Genomic DNA, 22565 nt, shown 5'->3' on the forward strand with positions numbered 1-22565 from the left:
TTCTTATTCAACGGCCATAAAAATTATTTATATTAATGATGTCTCCAAAGGTCAAGTTATTTTTCTGCGAAAAATTCGTTATCAGAAATCGTGGCTGCCGTTTCACGTGCTGTTCTGCGACGAAAACAAGCTTTGAGCAATGGCATAGTCGAACAGTGCACACTCAGTAAGTAATCCTACAATTTTTTGTTTATAGCATAGTTTATACGGATTATTCCCAAAAAATTATACGTGTTTTGAAAATGTTGAGTGGAATTAGTCTAGAATCGGTTAATTTTATAGAAGAAAACCTTTCAAACAGCCTTAGTCCGTAAACTTCACACCTATCGGGCTGCGATTGGCTCATGTATTTAATGATTCCTACAACGTAAAATTCGATTAACGTGGAACGTATCTAAGCGTTATAGGGGGGTCTACTGTATAGTTGTATCAAACCAACTTTTATCTAGCTACAAATTTGTTTAATTTTTTCTTGAATCATATTTTGGAATTTACACCCAAATTAAACTGTAGACTTTGTATATTACCTTGTTCAAGGATTGTATCAATTCTTACATGATGCTTTTTGTATTTTGACTTTTGCGATGTATCATTGCTTGTGTATATAAATAATTATATTCTTGGCATGTAAATTTCTGTGTCATTAAAAAAATACACAATAAAGTTCATTCAAAATTTTGAACTTTAATTTTTCTCTACATACAAAGATTTAATTTTATAACAATTTAAATAGTTTTATTATGAAGATATCAATGCTAATGCAACAGATATACATTCTTTTAATCAATAATCAGCTTGAGTATTAACAACACAATAAATCCTTTCTTTCAGAATAAAAATTTACAATAGTTTAGCACTTACAAATATTTTTGATCTAACTCTTCCAAACAAAATATTACAGAAAACTTTTTACAAATGTCCACAAAAAATATTTTAAAAATTTATTTTTGAGAGACTGAATTGCCTTTTATGATACTTCTATAAAACTACTGTTTTAAAGTAAAAGATTTCACTAATTTTATTTATCAAAATTTGTAAATCTATTATTTGACATAGCTGTCAAATTTTATACACTAAAAATTTATGAGAAAATGCAAATTTATATGATTGTACTCCAGACAATATGAAATTTTGGACAAAACATGATTCAACTTGTACTATTAATATACAACATTTGTTTGAAAAATTGTTTTAAATCAACTTAAATTTTTTCAAACAAATGAAGTGATTGAAGCTACATATTTATTCACTAAAAATGATTTAATTAAGTATTAAGTATCATCACATTGTTTAATGTAACTTATATCAAACTAATATTTCCTAAGCTAAAAATTTCATCCAATATGTAAATTTTTATTTTCTAGTAGAGAAACATCATTAATATCACCATTAACTAAATTTGATTTGGACTTCAGTACATGTTGTTTTTGAAAACCATTTCTTACATCAGTTGTCGTTTCATTAAAAACTGTTAAATGGAATTTCTTACTTAAATAGGAATTTAATTTATTAGAAGATGCAAGAATAAGACCAAGATAAGGTGGAGAGGGTTTTAATGGTCTAGAAATGTACTCAGGATGATACTGTACGCCCACAAAATACGGATGGCCTATATTATAAAAATTATTATTATTAACAAATTAGTAATAATTTAATTATTTAAAAAAAAATAAGATAAAATAAAACCTTCTAATTCCATGACTTCCATTCTTTCTTTATGTTCATCTTGACCTACAAATTTCATGCCTGCTGCTTCAAATTCAGGTACATATTTTGGATTTACTTCATAACGATGTCTATGCCTTTCTTCAATGTAATCAGCATTACAATATAAAGTCCCTGTAAACACTTAGTATTATAATCTAGAATAAATAAAATATAAATAATCTTAAAAAACTAAACTCACGTAAAATTGATTTATCAGTGTTGAAATAGGTACGTTTCTTTCCTAGCCTCATTGTTCCACCTAACTGACCTTCTGGATTGTGTTCTGGCATTTCTATTACCTGAAAATGATATAAAACTATTTTAAAATTCTTAATTTTTTTTCTGTATGTGTATAATATCTTATCAATAATTTACTCTTTCTGCAAATTTCTGCCATTTTTAAGAAAGAAAATAAGCCACTCCTAATTTAAGTTTTCAAAAAATTAAACCACAAATGTAATTTTTATGTAAAGATCCAATTAACAAAATGAAATATCAATCAAAGGTTCTAATTTAGTGACTGCCCAGTCACTAAATTAGAACTTTTATGCAAAGAAGTGCAATGATCATTCAAAGCATATACAGGGTGTTTATGAATGAATGGTGCAGTTTTAAAAATTAATAATAAATCTATTTATTACCTTATATGAGCAAACCTCACAGCATAAGCAGCAGCAACTGTCCAAGTTTTTTATGCATTAATCACAATCCTTCAATACATGCACCCATAGTCACACGACACATCTACACGGTAATCAAATTCTTCCCATATGTGGTGTAGCATGTCCTCCGTGATGCTCTGCAAGTGCATGCTTTATCCAATCACACAGTTCCTCAAGGGACACAAGCATTGATGGTACATAAACTCAGTCTTTAACAAATCCCCACAAAAAGAAATTGCAGGGTGATAAATCTGGTGAATGGGGTGGCCAGGGGAGCAGTTTGTTGTCCGCTGTTGCACCATGTCCAATCCAGCATTGGTGAACAACACGATTAAGAAGCGAAGCAAAGAGCATATAGTGCATAAAAAACTTGGACAGTTGCCACTGCTTATGCTGTAAGGTTTGCTCATATAAGGTAATAAATAGATTTATTATTCATTTTTAAAACCGTACCATTCATTTATAAACACCCTGTATATGTATGGAAATTATATGCTGATATGCTTAATCACATGATCTTCACTCCTATTAAAAACTGCTGTGTAGCAGTAATCATTAATACTTCTTGCAATAGGAAAGATGAGACAGCTTTCATAGTTTGAAAATGAGCCCCTTTTCAAACTATGGCAGCCAGTCTTGCTGATGCTATAATTTTAAAAACTGCTTAGCTATCTGGAATTTCAAACAGTGAGATATTTAAGATATATATATATAATGCCTGGAAAAATGATCCACATTGTCCATCTGAGGCATAATTATCACCCAAAAAAATCTGTTATGAATGAGACCATTGTCATCTGAAGAGACTTTTGAAGAACAGAACAGAACTTAAAGTGTGCAACAATTGATAGATTTCTTTAACATAGACCTCTCTGCAACCAGTGTGAAAAAACTGACTTATGTGCTGGGAATTGAATAGAATTGGAATGCCAAAATGAAAACTACAGATTTGTGGTTGGACAAGTCATTGTATACCCTGTATCATATCACTGATCAGCAGAGATTTTCAAGAAACCTCATGAAGCAATGAACACAGAGTGCCTGGTACTGTACATGTAGTTCAAGGGTCTGGAATACGTTTCATTGGCATGGAATATATCCACTGATATTGCTAGAAAGTCATGTAAACTGAAATTATCTGAATATTGCAGCAGATATAGTTCATCCTGTAATGTTACATTTTTATCTAGAAGGAAAGCAATGTTTCATAGATGATAAGTGCACTTCCCATTGAATAATTCTTGCTCAATGGAAAGCATGATAATGATTTCCAGCATTTTCCCTAGCTAGCAGTCCAGATCTGAATCCTATGAAGAACATATGGGACATGTTGGGAAAAGACATCTGCAATAGGCATCCACTTCCTTCCAATCTAAGCAATTTAAAGACAAATCTGCTGAATGCCTAGTATTCTTTCTTTAGTTATAGGTTCACTTAAACATCTAATGGAATCCATGTCCATTTGCATGTGTTGTAATTCAGGCTAAAGGTGGCCTAATCTGATAATGAATAAAGGTTTCTAATTCAGTAGCTGATGATATACAGTATATAACTTTTAAAAAACAGCTTTGAATAAAAGTCAAACTAAAGGATTCTTCCTCATAAAAATCACTTTTGCTCAGAACCATCAATAACCTTTTGGGATTGTCCTTCAGGACACAATCCCAAAAGGTTATCAATGGTTCTGAAAATATAACCCTGCAAAAATAATAAATGTCTTAAAGATTTATTGTTATTTACATATTTAAAATGGAATTTATTTAAGAAACACAAACATTTCATATCCCCTTTTACACAATAAAATATTCAATAACAAAAATAATCAATATGTATGAACATAATACACACATATTGAATATTATTACATTAATACATATAAGCTAAAATCAAATACATGAAATTACAAATTATAAAAATCAATGCTGAGAATTTTAAATAATGGAGGGGAAAAAACAACGTATAAAAGAGTATATTACAGGGAAAGATTATTGGCAATTATATGGAGGTAATCCGTAAGAGCTGGCTGACTTTCATGATAATTGACTATATTTTGAAATCTTGCTTCGTGATGAATAGATGTTTTTTCTTCTTTTACGGCATGGCTCTCCTCAGAGAATACATTCACATTCATTTTTGACATGTATTGCTCTTTCTGCATTGCTCTTTTTGAAATACTTCTATGATTTGAGAAACACTGATGAATCTATAATACTGTTAATTGGAGGATATAATAATGGTAACTGAACTTCAACACTATTGCATAAGTGTTTACTTATCTGCTGTAAATATAATTATTCTCAAACCAGTCAATAACTTTGTTGGCTTCTGTAGGTAAATATAACTTTAATTCATTAAAAGCTCTTGGAATTTCATCAGATGGAAAAAATGGCAATATAGTTAAATGACGATTTTAAACAGAAGATTTCATCATTGCCATATCAAGTGGTCTGTGCCAATGCCCTCATCTCAATTTCTTGCCAAATGCATTAGGCTAAATGGAAAAACAAACTTTATTGGTAACACCTTGAAATTCACTTTTAGAAGCCTTGATTGCATCTAATTCCAAATCTGTCATTATGGTTTGGGGATTTAATTAGAATCCATTTTCTTCTGTAAAATCTACCAAATCTTCAAATAAGTGTTTATAAAGTGCTTCAGTTTTTCCAGTCATCAATATATAAAAGAGTGGATAAGTTCTAGAATTCTCAGATCCAATTTTTATTAACAGTGAATAACTTGTATATAGTTAATAAAAAACAGTGAGAATAGTTTGAAAGTAGCATCCATTATCCAATTTGAAGCATAGACTATTTTTCTATGTTATATATAAGAAGTATCTTTGACAGTCAAATCTCTAACCAAGAACAGTTCACCATTTAATGTGTTTTTTAATACTGGAGGAACCTCTATGCCAGCAAGTATCTTTGGTTCAGAAGGTCATTGAACTTGTCAGATCTTTTCTGACAATTGCATTTTTTGAAGGCAAGCATGGTGCTGTATGTGAAGAAACAAAAGTTGTACATGATGGAATAATTTAAGGAGAGATTGTTTTGTATTTTTCACTTGCATTTTTATTACTTCTGCAATCTTTGAAATACAGTACTTGTAATTGGAGAGTGATTCTGATCTACAAACTTTGCAAGCATATGATGGCCATTAAAAATGCTTGTTCTGTTTTCACTAATAATAATTAGCCTTTAAACTTTAAGCCTAGTATCTTTAACTTCTCACAGCTTTTTTGCAACAGAATAACTTCACAAATCTCTTCCATTATGTTCTAAGGAATACAATAGAGAGTGATATGAAAAAAGACAGAACAAACCTCAATGCAGTATCAAATAAAGACAGACCTCTATAAATAATTCAGTATGCAACCAATTACCAATTTGGCTTCTATTCCTCTCATATAGCCCAAAAATAGTCTTTTTCAATGTGAATTGAGGTTTTTGGCATTTTAAACTTTTGGAATTCAATATTCAGGTTTGTGTCTTTTGGGATTATGATTGGCAATGTATTTCAAAATAAGTTGATATCTTTTCAAAACCTGATTATATTTTACATTTGTATTCGTATTATTAGCATATATATATATATATTTAAATTTATGTATTAAAGTTAATTCAATTACACATTGTAAAATTAATGAGATGAACTTATCTATGCATAATATAATATAATTTTTAAAAAATTGAGAATAAAATATTTAAAAATTATTTTATAGTAGTATTTACCACATGGTTTTTTGATTCTGGATCTACTTCTTGGGAATTTGCATCCTTCATTTCCAACACATTTCGTGCAAACTCAATAACTGCACACTGCAGACCCAAACACACTCCTACATTTTAAAATAAATTGAAAAAATTAAAGTCAATCATTTAACAACTGATTTTAATTTTGTATGTGAACAAAATGTACCAAGAAATGGTTTGGAAGTTTTCCTTGCCCATGTAATTGCAGCAATTTTTCCTTCAATGCCTCGATTTCCAAAACCACCAGGAACTATTACACCACTAAAATATGCATTTATTTCAAGTAAACAAAATTTAAATTCAAAATTAAAACTGACAAAATTTCTTACTCAGAAAGATGGAGCTGGTGCCAGGCTTCATGATAACGAACAGGATTTGTTCGTTCAGTTTCAGGTTCTAAATCATCTGCTGTAATAAACTGAAAATATTTTCAAACGTTTAAACAACTACAGATTTATATGGATTCTAAAATATTTTCAATTATAAAATTTTAGATCACCTTTAGATTTAGCTTCATATTACAAGAAAGAGAAGCGTGTTGAAGAGCTTTAGTCACTGATGTATATGAATCTTTCAACTGAGTATATTTCCCCACCAATGCTATCTTTACTTCATTTACCACAGAGTCAAATTGAGATGCCAGTTCTTGCCACTCATATAAAGGTGGCTTAGGAAGTAATGTTGGTAATTTTAAATTAAGTCTATTTGCAATAGCAGAAACTACATTTTGTTCTTCTAGTAACAATGGAACATGATAAATAGAAGGAACATCATGAATACATATAACCTAAAAGTCATGTAAAAACAAAATTACATATTTTTCACAGTAACCTAAACATTAAATATACATTAAAAAAAAAATAATTTTTACTTGATTGAGTGACACATGACAGAAATTTGATACTTTGTCCTTTACTTCTGTAGTAACAGGTTTTTCACTGCGACAAATGATCTGAAGTACAACAAAGTAAATTATAAAGTATGCATTACAATATCTAAAGTTTATAAAATATTTATAATATAATTTAACTCAATTTTTTTACTATTTTTACATTTTTCAATCATATATAATAATAATTTTAATTTCTTAAATTTGCACCTTAATCATTGATAATTTAAGAAAAAGATCACCCATATTTTGTAAATTTTATTTAAAATTTTAATATAAATTTATTATTTCATATATTTATTAAAAATTGATCACAAATTCAGATAATAAACATTTTTACTTTTCATTAGAATTACTTTTGAAATAATTTAAAGCCTGTTTCTAGTGAATATTCAAAATGCTTAATCTTCAAAACTGAGTATTAATATTTGAATCTCTGTTGCAAAATATGCTTTTATTAATTTGATATGTTTAAGTATTATACAGTATGAAGAAAGATTAGAATAAATTTATCTGATTTCATATACGAGGGGGACCAAAAAAAACTGAACTGAGAGCGCGCTGCCACTCGTAGACATAGTAGAGTTCTCCCGCTAGATGGGGTTAGTAGAGATCTTCAAGAAACAGCTGTGCAGACGGCATCAGTTTGTAGATTTATGTTTGAGCATAGTGTTGTGTTTCTCTTATTGTTATTTTGTTCCGCCTGCGAAGTTCTGGGCATCCTTCAACATCTCAAAATGATGAAAATGTTGAAAAAATCTGCCAAAAAAGTTTTAAGATGTTTGCGAGAGGATGTGTGAAGGAAACTCCCAGAACTTCGGCAATCAGGTGATTGGTTCCTTCATCATGACAATGCTCCCACACACACACACACACACACACAGCCTTATGAGTGACCCACTATTTGGCCTCTCGGGGATGGCCTGTCGTTCCCCACCCTCCATATTCACCAGACAACCAGCCCCATGCAACGTTTTTGTTTCTGAGAATGAAAAAAATTTAAAAGGAAAGCGTTTTGATGATGTGGAGGCGGTAAAAACAGCTTCCCTAAGGGCACTGGATGATATCAAGGTTGAAGAGTTCCAGAGATGCTTCAAACAGTGGGGAAAAAGACTTGACAAGTACATACATCGCATCTAATGGAGAGTACTTTGAAGGTGACTGAAGGAATTTTGTAAAAAGGTTAATAAATAAAGTTTTTATACAAAAAATTTGGTTTTTTTTTGGGTCCCCAACATATATTATTGAAGCAATCTTGTTAAGTCAATTTAAGCATAATTCTTAACGTCATTATGTAATTTTTTTTAATTACTTTTTCAATACATATTTAACTTTCAAGGCACATACAGTCAACCCCCATAACGTGGGTTCCTATAACGTAGCGAAAAAATTGCGGCAGTATTCGTATAAAGGGACTCGTAAAATGTCGTCGCCAACTCATGTAGTGACAAGATTAGTCGAGTCTGGACCAATAGTGGATGAGCAGCCAAACTACTTTCCGCCATCCAGTGCCACGCTACAAAAAGTTTAGGCGGGTAAATTGAGTTTGCTATCGTCTGTACAGTATCATATATAAATTAGGTACTGTATATATAATTATATATTAACTTAATTTATTGTAACTTTATTATAATTATATATATATAATTTCTGCCGTCCAGCGCTACGCTACGGAGAGTTTAGGCTAGTAAGTTGTTTACTATCGTCTGCACAGTATGTAAATTAGGTACCGTAAGTCTAATACAGCACTAATTTTATACATTTCTTGTGAAAGAAACATTTCTTATTCAATGGCCATAAAAATTATTTATATTAATGATGTCTCCAAAGTTCAACGAAGTTTTCCCAGAAAAATAACTTATCAGAAAACGCAGCCGCCGTTTGGTGCGTTGCTCCATGACAAAAACAAGCGTAAGCAACGGCGTAGTCGAACGGTGCACACTCGGTAAGTAATCCTACAATTTTTTGTTTATAGCATAGTTTATACGGATTATTCCCAAAAAATTATACGTGTTTTGGAAATGTTGAGTCGAATTAGTCTAGAATTGATTAATTTTATGGAAGAAAACCTTTCAAACAGCTGTAGTCCGTAAACTTCACACGTGTCGGGCTGCGATTGGCTCATGTATTTAAAGATTCCTACAACATGAAATTCGAATAACGTGGAACATATCTAAGCGTTATAGGGGGGTCTACTGTACTTGTATTTTATAACAATATTAAGTACAAATTATTAAAACTATGGAATAAAAACTGAACATTACAATCATACTTTAAATGAATTATGTGATTTGTCATTGGAATGTGGATCATAAAGAATACCTTGAAATTTTTGTAAATATTTTTCCAGGTTAATTGTTTCTTTTGCTTTACTCATTTTTATATCTGTATTTTTAAAATTCCATTTTACTATTATTATCTATGTGATCCACTATTCTTACAGCTAATATTCTACTCATCTTATTTTGTCATCAATTGTCTCATTTTTTTAAAACTGTCTTCTTAAAATTTTTTTCTCCCAGCGGTTCTAAATTATTTAAATTAATTAATTTATTTATAATTATTAATATTAATAAGAGATGGCGCCTAACGCTTACCTCTAGTGCCAAATTAATTTCGTAATTTATTTAGTAATTAGCCTTAAAACTAGCCCGATGGATTTACGGCATATGTTTGGTGATTAGCTATATTACATCGGGTTTAGCGATGTTTATGAACATGTAGTATTTTCTTTGTTAAATAAAATTTGTAATCTAATTTTGTAAATTTGGGAGTGCTTCAAATATGACATTAAAACAAGGTTTTATGTCGTTACAAGTAGTTTTTTTAACATTATCTAGTATAGTAAAATCGTGAGACGGATAAAAATTTGACATTATATTAGGGTTGTCGTTACATCTGATGACATTATAATCGGGTTAAACTATATATTGTTTGTACAAAATTAAAAAAATAATTTTGGACGATACAATAGCCACAATTATTTTTTTCAAATACAGGAAATTTTCATTATGCATCAACAAAAATTCAACCCAGGCTGACACGCAATGGAGAGAAATTTTGAAATTGGATAGATTAATTTCATCGAAAATGTATCGTGGACGACCTCATGTTCGTGGCCAGCGAAGTTTGAACAATCACACCCAAAAGCAGCGATATCAAAGAAAATTGGAGAATGAGAATGAGACCCACCTTTAGCATCAAAGTGATTCCACTTAGTAGTGAGTCTCAGAGACATAGTCTTGTCCCAAATATGGTTTTGCCGTTTTACTTGTATATTCTTTTCTTTTTTTGTTTATCAGAATCATTACATTATCTCACAATATCTCTACATATTTTTTTTTGCAAAATGTCCAATTGGCCATAAATAAGACCTCTTCATTATCTCTTCTTCTTAATGATACATATAAAAATGTACATCTTTACTGAAAGCTGGGAAACACCATATTCCATAGATTATTATCCAAAATAATAACTTCTAATCCCTATCTATCTTTCTTCCAAATCAGAGAAGCAGCAGCATTTTATTTATACATTCCAACATTATCAAAGCATATAATGTTATGCATACAATGATTCAATACCAGCTGTAAAAATTCCTAAATTCCATATCATCATCAAACTGTACTTAAAACCTGGCACAAATGGAAAACTAGTGGAAATCCTAATTTCTTATATTTATATAAAACAATTCAATATTAATAATAATATACAAATTGTAAACTGCAATATAACAAGTATTTCCACAGAATCATTCAGGATTATGCTCATGACTCTAAGACCTTTTGGAAGTTTATAACAAAATTTCTAATAAAAAAAACTCAAACTCATAAATATAACATAGGGGATGACTGTATTTAGAATATATATGATGACCTAAAACAAATTTATGCATTTATTTTATATTAATTAATGTTTACACTCTGTTCAGCTATGATCTCTGTAGCTCATATGCCCATATTTATTAGCCAGCAACACTTTATCATTTTCCTTCTACAAGATTAAAACAGCCATAATTAAAATCTCCTCTCAAGCTTTGACAATATGCTTCCCATTTTGCAGGATAGATTGCATATACTATTGTGTGATTAGTAAAGTTTCATTTAACACTGTGGCTTACTTTGCCATTCTCCTGTCACCAACCTCCTAAGCATTCAATTTTTTCAAAGTTATTTATTAACTTTGAAAAAATATAACTTTGAAAAAATTGTGCAACTCAAACACCAATTATATAGTGTATTCACTCGGACACAAGGCAAATCTCATCATTAATTTTATTTAGTTGATATGTGTAACAGAGACAAAGATAATATAGGAATCCTTCATAAAGAAAAAGAAACATATAGTAGGAAGTTTAAGGAAAGTATAGAGAGTATTAGAGGTGAGAAATGCATAAATAAAAACTCCAATATAAAAAATAAATGAAAATTGGCTTGGCATATTATAAATGAAAATAAGCAATAATTCTATGTAAAATAAAAATACAGTCGACCCCCCTATAATTACGGTCCCTATAGTTACGATTCCTATAAAACTACGAAAAAATTGCTACCGGTATCCGTAAAAAATAGTAAAAGTTCCCTATAAACACCTCAAACGTCATCGGGAAGCCGAACTACTTTCCCGCCGTCCGTAGCGCCACGCTACGGAGAGATTTCTATCGTCTGGACAGTATTATATAAATTATATATAAATTAGGTACTGTACATATAATTATATATTAATTATATATAAATTAGGTACTGTATATATAATTATATATTAACTTATTGTAACTTTGTTATAATTAAATATATAATTTCCGCCGTCTAGCGTGGCGCCACGCTACGGAGATTTTTACGCTAACTATCGTCTGTCAGTATGTAAATTAGGTACCGTAAGTCTAATACAGTACTGTAATTTTATACATTTCTTGTGAAAGAAACATTTCTTATTCAACGGCGATTAAAATTATTTATATTAATGATGTCTCCGAAGTTCTACGAAGTTTTCACAGAAAAATAAGTTGTTAGAAATCGGCCGCTCTTTGCTGAGCTGTTCCGCGACGAAAACAATGTTGAGCAATGGCAATGTCGAATGGTGACACTCGGTAAGTAATCCTACAATTTTTTGTTTATAGCGTAGTTTATACGGATTATTCCCAAAAAATATATACGTATTTTGGAAATGTTGAGTCGGATTAGTCTAGAATCGATTAATTTTATGGAAGAAAATCTTTCAAACAGCCGTAGTCCGTAAACTTGATACGTGTCGGGTTGTGATTGGAAGGATTCGTAAGAAAGCGGATTCCTAGAGAATGGAACGTATCTCTATCTTATAGGGGGGTCGACTGTAATTAGCTAAGAACATTAAAATCAAAATTAAGTAAAAAATTAAAATCTCTTCAATGTGTGTTCTTCCACAAGGTGGCCTGTCTACCACATCATTATGTAAATGAACAAGGTCATATGCATTAAAAATTGGAAACATTATATAGATGTAAAAAACAAGTAAAAATTTGTTTGTATGATAAGAACTACTCCAAATTTGATGTAAAATGGAAATCTACATACTTGTAACACTTAATTCATGTCTGCTCAATTCTCAACTTACTTTTATTACTTATGTTTAATTTGTAATATTTTAATCTATACATGAATCTTTGTATTTAAATCATTTATAATTTATAATTTTAAAAACTGCATCTGCTTAAGTATGGAATGATCTTAAATTTTTAATTTGTAATCTAGCAAGTATGGAATGTTTCATTTTTGAAAGATCTGTACTTATTTGATTTATTGAATGGTTCCCTTACCTGATAAAGGCTCCTAAATGTAGCCAAAAACATTTGTGTTTATGTTAAAATTTGAGTGTTGGCGTATGTATTTTTTGCTTTTGATCAACTGTTACAGCTTTTGTGTGAATTTAGATAAGCTGTTTAATTTAATATAGACTACATATACACCAACTAATGTCAAATATTATCAGGCTAGAAATGGCTATATATTCTGCATTGGTTGGTGTATAGCTTTAAAATATATCAGGTTTAGTAATGATGTTTGTTTATATAGACTACATACTATACAGTAATGGCTATACAGTTTTATAAAATTTATTTATTGTATTCAGTGTCATAGTCAGGATCATTGCACACAGGCCAAGATTCTAATTTTGCACCCTCAAAAACTTGTTAGATATATTGAAATACTAAGAATCACTTTGCTGATTACACCTTCCAGGCAAAAGGGGCACACCTAGTGTGTGCCCTTTTGCCAGGCCTAGTTATGGTGCTGACTGTATTAATATTACTATACATGTATTACATACTTGATAATGTACTTATTACCATACTTGTTTTTGATACATACTGTATATAAAATATAATAAATTTAAACACAAAAAGAAAGAGAAGATTCTTTGGAAATATATGTGTATATTCTCATTAAAATAATTAAGGGTATTATTATATACTTAATCAAAATATATAACTATATTTACCATCACTAATTAATCAGCAATGCACATGAAAAACAATGTATATTAATGCAGATAGAAGATACACTATATTTTCTATATTTGTTTTTGAACTTGATCATCTATCATTATTATAAGTTTCAGTATTTCCATATTTTAAATTTTTTGTAAAACTTTAAAAATTTAATTCATAAAATTACACTTACAAAATCTGGTGATAAACCAAGACCTCTTAATTCTCTCACATTTGCTTGAGTGGGTTTTGTTTTATGTTCTCCAGTTGCTTTAGGCTGGAAACAAAATATCCATAGGATATAATATAAGTTTTAAACTGAAATAAACTCTATTTATTTAATCATTATCATCTTTTAAACTCACCTGAATAATCAAACTGACATGAACACAGCAAAAGTTCTCTCGTTTTACTCTAAACTGAAACTGTCTAAAAGCTTCAACAAACTGCATACCTTCAATATCCCCAATTGTTCCTCCTAACTAAGTTTTAGAATTTCTTGGTAAATTACATAGGATAAAGAAAACAAATTATTTAAAATAAATTATTTTATTTATTACCTCAATAATACACACTTCTGGTGTTGTTCCATCAGCAGTTACAGGTTTTATAGCTACATTTTCCACCCATTCTTGAATAGCATCAGTGATATGAGGTACAACCTTTAAAATTAAATACAAAATAGTCAATTTCTATTCAAATGATATTTAAATTAATATAGTAATTAAAATTAAAAAATAATACCTGAACTGTTTTACCAAGATAATCACCGCTTCTTTCTTTAGCAATAACATTAGCATAGATCTTTCCTGTTGTAATATTATTGTCTTTATTTAATGTTATATCAAGAAATCTCTCATAATTCCCTAAATCGAGATCCACTTCGCCACCATCATCTAATACAAATACCTCTCCTAAAAACATATAATTAAATTACTGTTTTTTAAATGAACACAGAATATTAATTTACATATGTATAATTATATAATATCAAAACATTCATGTCTGTTTGATGATCTTTATTGGAACTAGAATATAATTCTAGTTTCAATGTAAACCATCAAAAACATATACTGTATATGGATGGAATTAATATATTGAAGCAACTTTTTATAAGAAATTTTTTTCTCTCATTTTAGATATAAACGATATTTAAAACAAAATAAATATATGATCAAATAAACTTTCAAATTTAACATTATAAGTAAATTTTTGAAATAAGACAATGGTCAACATATGTGTACTTAATAATAATCAAAAAATGTTTGTTTTTTTAAATTATTCTTTTTTCTTATAATTTTTAACAATATTTGTTACAAAACAATATTCCCTAGAAACAAATAACTGTTGTTAAATGGGAAATTTGACTATTTCAGTTTTTAAAACTGATAAACCATTTTTATATACATATATTTTTCATTATCATAAAATAATTTACACGAGAAACACAAGAATAGTGAAAAACAATCTGCAATTTTAAACCTAGATTTAACCTAGTGGCAAAATAATTATTTAGATATATAAAGATTTAAAGTATGGAAGCATTTTTTAGTCAGACTAAATATTTTTAATGCCTCAGACAATAACAAAATATTTTCAAAACAAACTTAATCATTTTATTTACAATTCTACAAATAATAATGACATATCTAAAAATTAAATTTTAAACAACTTAAAAAAATAAAGCTAAACCAAGCATAAAAATTACATGATAAAAGCTGGTTCTTATTGGATCCATCAACTAATTTTATTAGTAATCTGTTCTGTTACATAAAAATAATATAATTTATCTACAAGTGTGCTTTATACAGTATAACCATTTCTATAACCAACATTATAAGCATAATAATTACTTTTAATTTTGTAAATTTTTTTGTAATTGTTTTATGAAATAACAAAAATACACAAAAACAGAAAAGTTCCTAACTCTAAATTAAAAAAGAAAAACAAAAATGCATAAAACATTAACATCCAGCTAATATTTGTGTGTTAAGCTCTTAATTTGTCCTGTGAATAAAAAATAGAGCATTTTCATTAAAATAAAAAAATTTAATAAATAATAATGCTGATCAATGAAGATGTACTGTACATACTACTTTACATCAGTTTTGAATTTCAGAATTGTTAATAAATAAAATTGTTAAATTGATAAAACTTAACACACAATTAATAAAACTGTTAATGTTTCCATACTTGTAATATTGGTATTTTAAAGTATTTCTTAAAACACATACAGTATATAATTACCATGTTCATATGGAGAAAATGTTCCAGCATCAATATTGATATAAGGATCAATTTTAATTGATGTAACTTTTATTCCTTGTGACTTTAATAGTGTGCCCAAACTACTTGCAATTACTCCTTTCCCAATTCCACTAATGACACCACCAGTTACCAAAATGTACTTCATTGAAGCAAAACGAACAGCAGAAGTATAGTAATGTGGAAACTTGATCTGCAATTAATATAAAAATTGTATTATGTATATTGTATATTATAAACATCTATAGCATAATAAGATAAACCTTAAATTATTGATTACTTACATCTAAAAATAGAATATATAACCAACATATAACTATCACCTACTTACTTAGTGTTTTAAAAAATTTAAGAGCAATTATATAATATATAGATATTAAAACTACAGAAAATATTGTAGTTCAGAAACACAGCATTATGAATTTTAATATATAACAGAATGATAGTCTCATTGTAACAATTAAATCAGTATCACATTTTATTCAAATTCATTATATATTTGTATGAATATCATCAAGACTGTTTCTTCATACTGGTAATTTGCAGTAATTAATTAATTAAACTTAATTTAACATATAAAAATACAGGATATAGTTTTTAAATAACTTCTTATATTTTAAATAACTTCTCATATTTTCAATTTTAAGATGCATTAAATTATAAAGAACTAATAAAAGTAAATTGGCAAAAATTTGCTTATTCATAAATCTTTTTTTAACTAATAAACTTTTAGATTAAAGATTATAAATTAAAGAATAAAGGACAAAACATGAAAATATTCACTAAAGAAATAAAATGGTGGTAGAATACAAGTGAAAATTAATTAATCATGCTTTTAATTTTCTTATGTGAATGAAATACAATAGAAAACTTCTTAATATTTTATATTTCAAATATAAAAATTATTTCATAACTATTCTCTCAAAGTTTTGTTATACTTACACTTTAATTTCAGATTTATTTTCTTATATATTTTTCATTTCTAAATATTTTAACTGTAATATCTTCCAACAAGTTCTCACACTAAAATCCAAAAATACCTATTGTATCAGACACCTATCAAATTATTCAAAATTGAAAAAAAAAAATGACAATTTGAATTTTCAAATTGTCATCTCTTTTATAAACTGTTGTTATATAAATGTTTCCAGTATTCATTCTATACTGTAAAGTAATAGTTTCATCCTTCAAAAAAAAAAAAAAAAATTCCAGCAAACAAGTTGGTCAAAAAATGAACCTGTTAAAATTAACCAGGAAAGTTAAGCAACATTGCTTAACTTTCCTGGCAACTGTTATCATACTTTATTAACAGCTTTTTATTTTTAACTATTATAAAATGACAAAAAGCTTAATTTTGAGGGTAGGGATGGGTTGTATAAAAAACTGTAAATGCTAATAATGAGTGACATTGTCATTAAGTCTGACCCTACTGGAAATACATAAGACCCCCTTTATTTCTCCATCCCCTTGACCTTCAATCAACAAAATTTAATAGCATCAATTCCCCTAAAGGCAGCTATACACGTTAAGTTAATCCTTTGAGGCTGCCTGACCTTGAGGAACTTCAGAATTTCCTATCGCCCACAAACGAAGAAAACCTTTCAGCAGAGGGTGGAGCAGCTTGTCCCGGGCGCCACTTGCAGAGGGGAGCCAAATGGTTTCCAAGAAAAACAAAATTTGTTTCTGGAGGGGGAGGGGGCGCCAATATAGTGTCGCGGCCTGGGCGCCAGTTATGTTCGCTACGTCATTGTGTTTATTATTACGCCAGTGATGTTTATTGGCAACAAATTCTATTAAAACTCGCGGGAAAAAAGTATGCATAGAAGTCTATGGTGTAAATAGTAGTAGTAGTGGTTTGGGTAGCACTGATCACAAAATTAATTTTTCATATGAATAATTTTTTAATGGAATTATCTCAGATCACAAAATTAATTTTTCAAGAGAAATCTTGGGCTATAGATTATGTTAAAAAGCATCAATTATCAGTGAAAGACAATGGCAAGTCGATTTTACTACCAAAAAAAATTTACGGATTAAATTTTATAGACGAATATGTACTAATAATTCTCAACCACATTCGATATTAGTACAAATTGTAAACATTATTATCGCAAATTAATTTTATAATTTAATAATTAAAAAGAATTTATTAAACTTTGTCTTATTTTAAGTTGTCATGTTTTAATTTACTTGGATATTAAGAGAATAAATTTTTTAAAATGTAAAAGAAAATGATATAGAGTACAAAGATGTTTTATGAAACTGAAGAAATGAATTGAGAAGTTTTCTAAATATTAAAATTATTTATAATTTTAATTTACTCAAGAAATTTTTGATCCGAAAATAATTTATAACCTGAAAAATTAATTTATTAGGTTATAAATAATAAAAGTTAATAAGGTTATAGAAAATAATTCTTCCAAACATTCACGAGACATTGTTCTCACACACGTTTAGGTCGGCCTGCGCAGTCTGACACTGCGCCAGGAAAATCAAATGGTTTTTCAATTCTACTCCGGTAGTCGGTACAGTTTGCCAAAACTGTTAAATTTCCCTCCACACACACTACCAGGAATTATAAAGGTCAGGCATGCATGGTTACTCCTTTGAGGATTAATCCATCATGTATAGCCGCCTTAATAAGCAAACCTCCCTGTAAAATTTCAGAAATTTTTGACAAAAAGCACAGGAGTTATTAAGCTTCAAACAGGATAAACAAAATTGTGCCCCCCACACACACATATATTAACATTCATACATACAGAAAAAACCCCCAAATTTTTTTTTGCATTTCTCAACATTTCAAGGTGTCCTGAATCTAAAAATGTAGAAATCTTGGGGGCTCATTTTTTGACCAATTGCCATACTTTCCCTCTGTTATATATAACAGCTGGGAAAGTAATTGAAAATATTAAAATGATCAAATGTATCAGTTCACTGTATAAAATAAGTGCTGAAAAATTAAAGGTGTTTATTATTTTTATAAATATTCCAGTTATATATTATTAATTATAGCCATTATGTACTTTGATAATTTTCTGCTTACTATTTATATTAATATAAATGGTATTAAAGTTACTCTTATTATCCTGTTACTTTGTATTACATCCCAAAAACACGTATTATGTATTATGTAATGTAATAATTAAATATTTGAGAATGTTTTTTATTTATTATCAAGTGAAAATATATTCTAGATTTTATGATTCTTTCCAGTTTATACTCAAATATAAAATTAACACTATAAACAAATTTTATCAAAATCTATATTCTATTTTAGTTTATTCAATAAACCTACAATATATTAGAGTGATTATCCTATTAGCAAATGGTTAATAAAAAAATATGCAAAAATTTAAATAAGTTAGAAAATAAGATAATTGCTCAAATATCTCAAAGGTAAAAACACAAATCAATATAAAGCAAAATTTTGTAATATTTATGTTTATTCTAAGAAATTTTTCAACAACAATAAATTTAAAGTTAATAAACTTTAAATTTGTCTATCTTTTGATTAGATATTGTATTTCATTTTTAATCAGGTAAAAACCAATACATCAGATGAAATATAAACATGTTTTGTTTAATCAATCAATAATAGAACACCCAAATATACTATATTTTTATCATTTAGAATTTGATGATTAGGATAATGATTATATATATATATAGTGCTCTTTTTCTAAAATATCTTCTGGATACATATTTATGATGACTGAACATTAGAACGGTTTTTATTGAGCAACTGCCAATACTAAATACTGACTATTGATACTTCTTATACTAACTGCTAGTATGACACCAGTGTGTGATGAAAACAGCTCTATATATATATATTATATATTTTTCAGATATATCTTAAAATTCATATATAATTTATTATTAATAGTAAACAAGCTCTCTTACCAAATCTGAAATGTTTATCATAACATATATTAAATTATATTTGCAGGTATAATTTGAAGGTTTTGTTGATGTTTTTTACAATAATTCTGAATTACTAAATTATATCATTATCAAACCAATGTCTCTGTAGAATAGTTGAATAGAATGACTAATATATATGGCTTTGTTATTTGAAATGTAATATACTATTTAGCAGTTGAAATATGCAAACAAAGAATTTAGGTTTATAACATTCAGCAGCAGAATGAGGTTAACATAGAGAAATGTTCAAATAAAAAGTACAGCTATATTTTGTAATATAAAAAATTATTTGAAGCGTATGTAACATATGCTAAAATACATTATAAATGTTTCTTAAAAATCATATTTTAATTAAATATTTTAAAACTATTTCTTAAATAAAACTAAAAATTATAAAAATAAAATTCAAATAGTTAATAAGTGATCTAGATTCTAAATAAATTGTTACAAGATTGGATTTTGTTTATCATTCTTTTAATACATCTTATTTTTACTTTAAGTTTATTTGATACATAAATACTCTGGTATGCCAACTGATGTTATTTTAACTGGATTTTGCAAATTTTAATTCTATTTTTTACTTATTTATCATATTAGTTTTAAATTTTTTGCATTTGATGATATTCTGTTTTTTATGTAATGTTTAACCAATGGTTATTTATTTTTACTTGTTGTTATTCTTAAGCTTACTCCTCTATTGTATTTTTAATAAGGCACTTATTGTATGGGAAAAGTAATCGCTGCCATACAGCATACAGCATTACTCTAGCTAGTAAATAAAATATGTATGAAACAAAAATAAAAGTTATCCAAACATAGTACTGTATTAATTGTAAAAGTACACTGTAACAATAGCAACAGAAATTTCCAATTATTACAATTTAAGATTTCATGATTTAATTATATACATAATTAAATTTCTACAGAACATATGGCTTCTTTAATTAAATCTATTGTTTTCTATCATTTTTATTTCCTTAGTAATTTTAATTACAACAATAAATTGCAATATTACATTATATAATGATTATTTTTAGATTTTATATTTAAAAAGTAATAAATCAAGTTTATAATTCTGATTAAACTGGAAAATTGATGTAAAACATTTAAGAAACTAATTTATACTAAAATATTTTTAAATTTATAAAAGACTACACAAAAGTCTTTTTGAATTATATTAATTTTTTAAATATTTAAGAGGAAAGCAAGCTTTCTTACAGAACAATCTATTTTTTTTAAATCACTTGAGTATATAAAATCAAATTAACTTGTTAACAACCGAAACTTAATTATAAATTAATCCAAGACAAATAAATAATTTAACTTATCTAAAAATATTCATAACAAAACATTAAGAATTTAAATCCTGCACATTTTTTTTTTTCTTTTTAAATCTGCGTTACCACGTGGACGTTTATAATTTTGCCACGTGATATATGATGAATTTAAATTACTACTTACGGGATGTTTCAAAAGTATGGAAAATTTTCTAAATATATTCATATAGAAGATGAATCTATAGCTTTATATATTTAACACACAATCTTAATTGTTTCTGAATTTAAAATGCGCTTAATCATACGGAGACAATACCCACGGCAAAATAAAATTTTGGCGCCAATGCGTAGTTGACGATAAAAATTTGAATAAAGAAAATTTTAAGAAAAATCATCGTAATATATTTCTAAAAATATTTAACAACGTTTAAATGTTATTAATATTATTATTATGTTTTATATTATTTATAAATTTATTACCTTAATGCCTGTTAAGATTGAAGAATTTTAAGGTTACGATGTCGATGTAAAATGTCTACCGATCGGGGTGCTATTTACATTATTTAATTAATACATCGCATAAGGGAATCCTGTTAAATACAACTCCTTTTTATAATAAATAGATACTGTCATAATAAATAATGTTTTTCTTTCCAGTATCGGACATAAAATCTAGAATAAATGATATCAAAATTAGAATTATTTGATAACGCGATTGTTATTTCATTTTTGGTATAAGATATAGAATTGCGTAACATAAAAATAATTTTAAGTTTTAAATATTAAATTTTAATATTTTAAATATATTTAACTTCTCTTGAAAACTTTTAAATCGTTTTATTAGTTTTTTCCGTTCTATTTATGAATTAACCTTAATTTTTTATTAAATCCAACAAAAACTTTTGAAGAAAATATTATTGATCTGTATGTTTTACAAATTGTAAATTTGTGTTGTATGGCAAAACCATTTCAAAGTTGACACGAAATGAAACATTGAAAAAGAGTCAAATCAGAACTTTGTAGGACCACCTTTCGCCTGAATTACATGAAGAAGTCGACTTTGCATACTGCTAATTAATTTATCAATGATATCTTGCTCAATTTCTGACCAAACCTTAAAATACTCATGTATTTAATTAACAAAATAATAATACGAGGATTGTCCCAAAAGTAATGCACAGTTGGCTCTAACTCGAAAAATATTTATTGAAGAAGATACAAGTGATTACAGGCCTTCAAAATAATCCCTTCCCTTATCGATGTACACTTGCCAGCGGCGCGGAAGTGCTTGGATTCCGTTCAGCGTCCCCTTCTTATTGAGCATCTGAATCTGTCGGATCACTTCTCTCCTAGCGTCGGAAAACGCACTCTCCGAAAGGGTTCCTTCAGCTTGGGGAAGAGATCGAAGTTGGATGGTGGAGCTGTTCCCAGCCGTATTTTCTGAAAGTTTGATGATCGGTGCACTGATACCGCCACTTTCGTTTGTCTAGCACCTGTGTTAAAATACGATGTGCGCTCGTTTTCAGATTCCTATGTCCGCCTCAATTTCTCTTACCGTGATTCTCCAGTCTTCGTCGAGCAACGTTGCAATGATTGAAGCGTTTGTGTTGTCAGCTGTTA

At 28.3% G+C, this 22565-nt stretch overlaps 1 protein-coding gene across 6 annotated transcripts; it reads right to left on the reverse strand.

The window, feature by feature from the left end:
* Window positions 1-679: 679 nt before the first annotated feature.
* LOC111617851 (CTP synthase 1-like) lies at window positions 680-21510 on the reverse strand. Of its 6 annotated transcripts, none has more exons than XM_023359175.1 (14): window positions 21426-21510; window positions 15724-15934; window positions 14221-14390; window positions 14037-14138; window positions 13842-13958; window positions 13670-13753; window positions 6993-7073; window positions 6621-6908; window positions 6451-6539; window positions 6288-6382; window positions 6101-6207; window positions 1907-2006; window positions 1687-1839; window positions 680-1609 (listed from the first exon to the last, which is right to left on the reverse strand). In XM_023359175.1, the coding sequence occupies exons 2-14, from the start codon at window positions 15887-15889 to the stop codon at window positions 1335-1337; spliced, it is 1827 nt and encodes a 608-aa protein (XP_023214943.1). In that variant the 5' UTR covers window positions 15890-15934; window positions 21426-21510; the 3' UTR covers window positions 680-1334. The 6 variants fall into 6 exon arrangements, with proteins under 6 accessions (XP_023214943.1, XP_023214939.1, XP_023214944.1 ...); XM_023359171.1 differs by lacking the exon at window positions 21426-21510 and adding an exon at window positions 21130-21287; XM_023359176.1 differs by lacking the exon at window positions 21426-21510 and adding an exon at window positions 21266-21283.
* Window positions 21511-22565: the final 1055 nt, after the last annotated feature.

The sequence above is a fragment of the Centruroides sculpturatus genome, unplaced genomic scaffold (genome assembly GCF_000671375.1).
Source record: "Centruroides sculpturatus isolate CEXI.00-Female unplaced genomic scaffold, Cexi_2.0 scaffold104, whole genome shotgun sequence".
In the NCBI taxonomy this organism is placed as follows: domain Eukaryota; kingdom Metazoa; phylum Arthropoda; class Arachnida; order Scorpiones; family Buthidae; genus Centruroides; species Centruroides sculpturatus.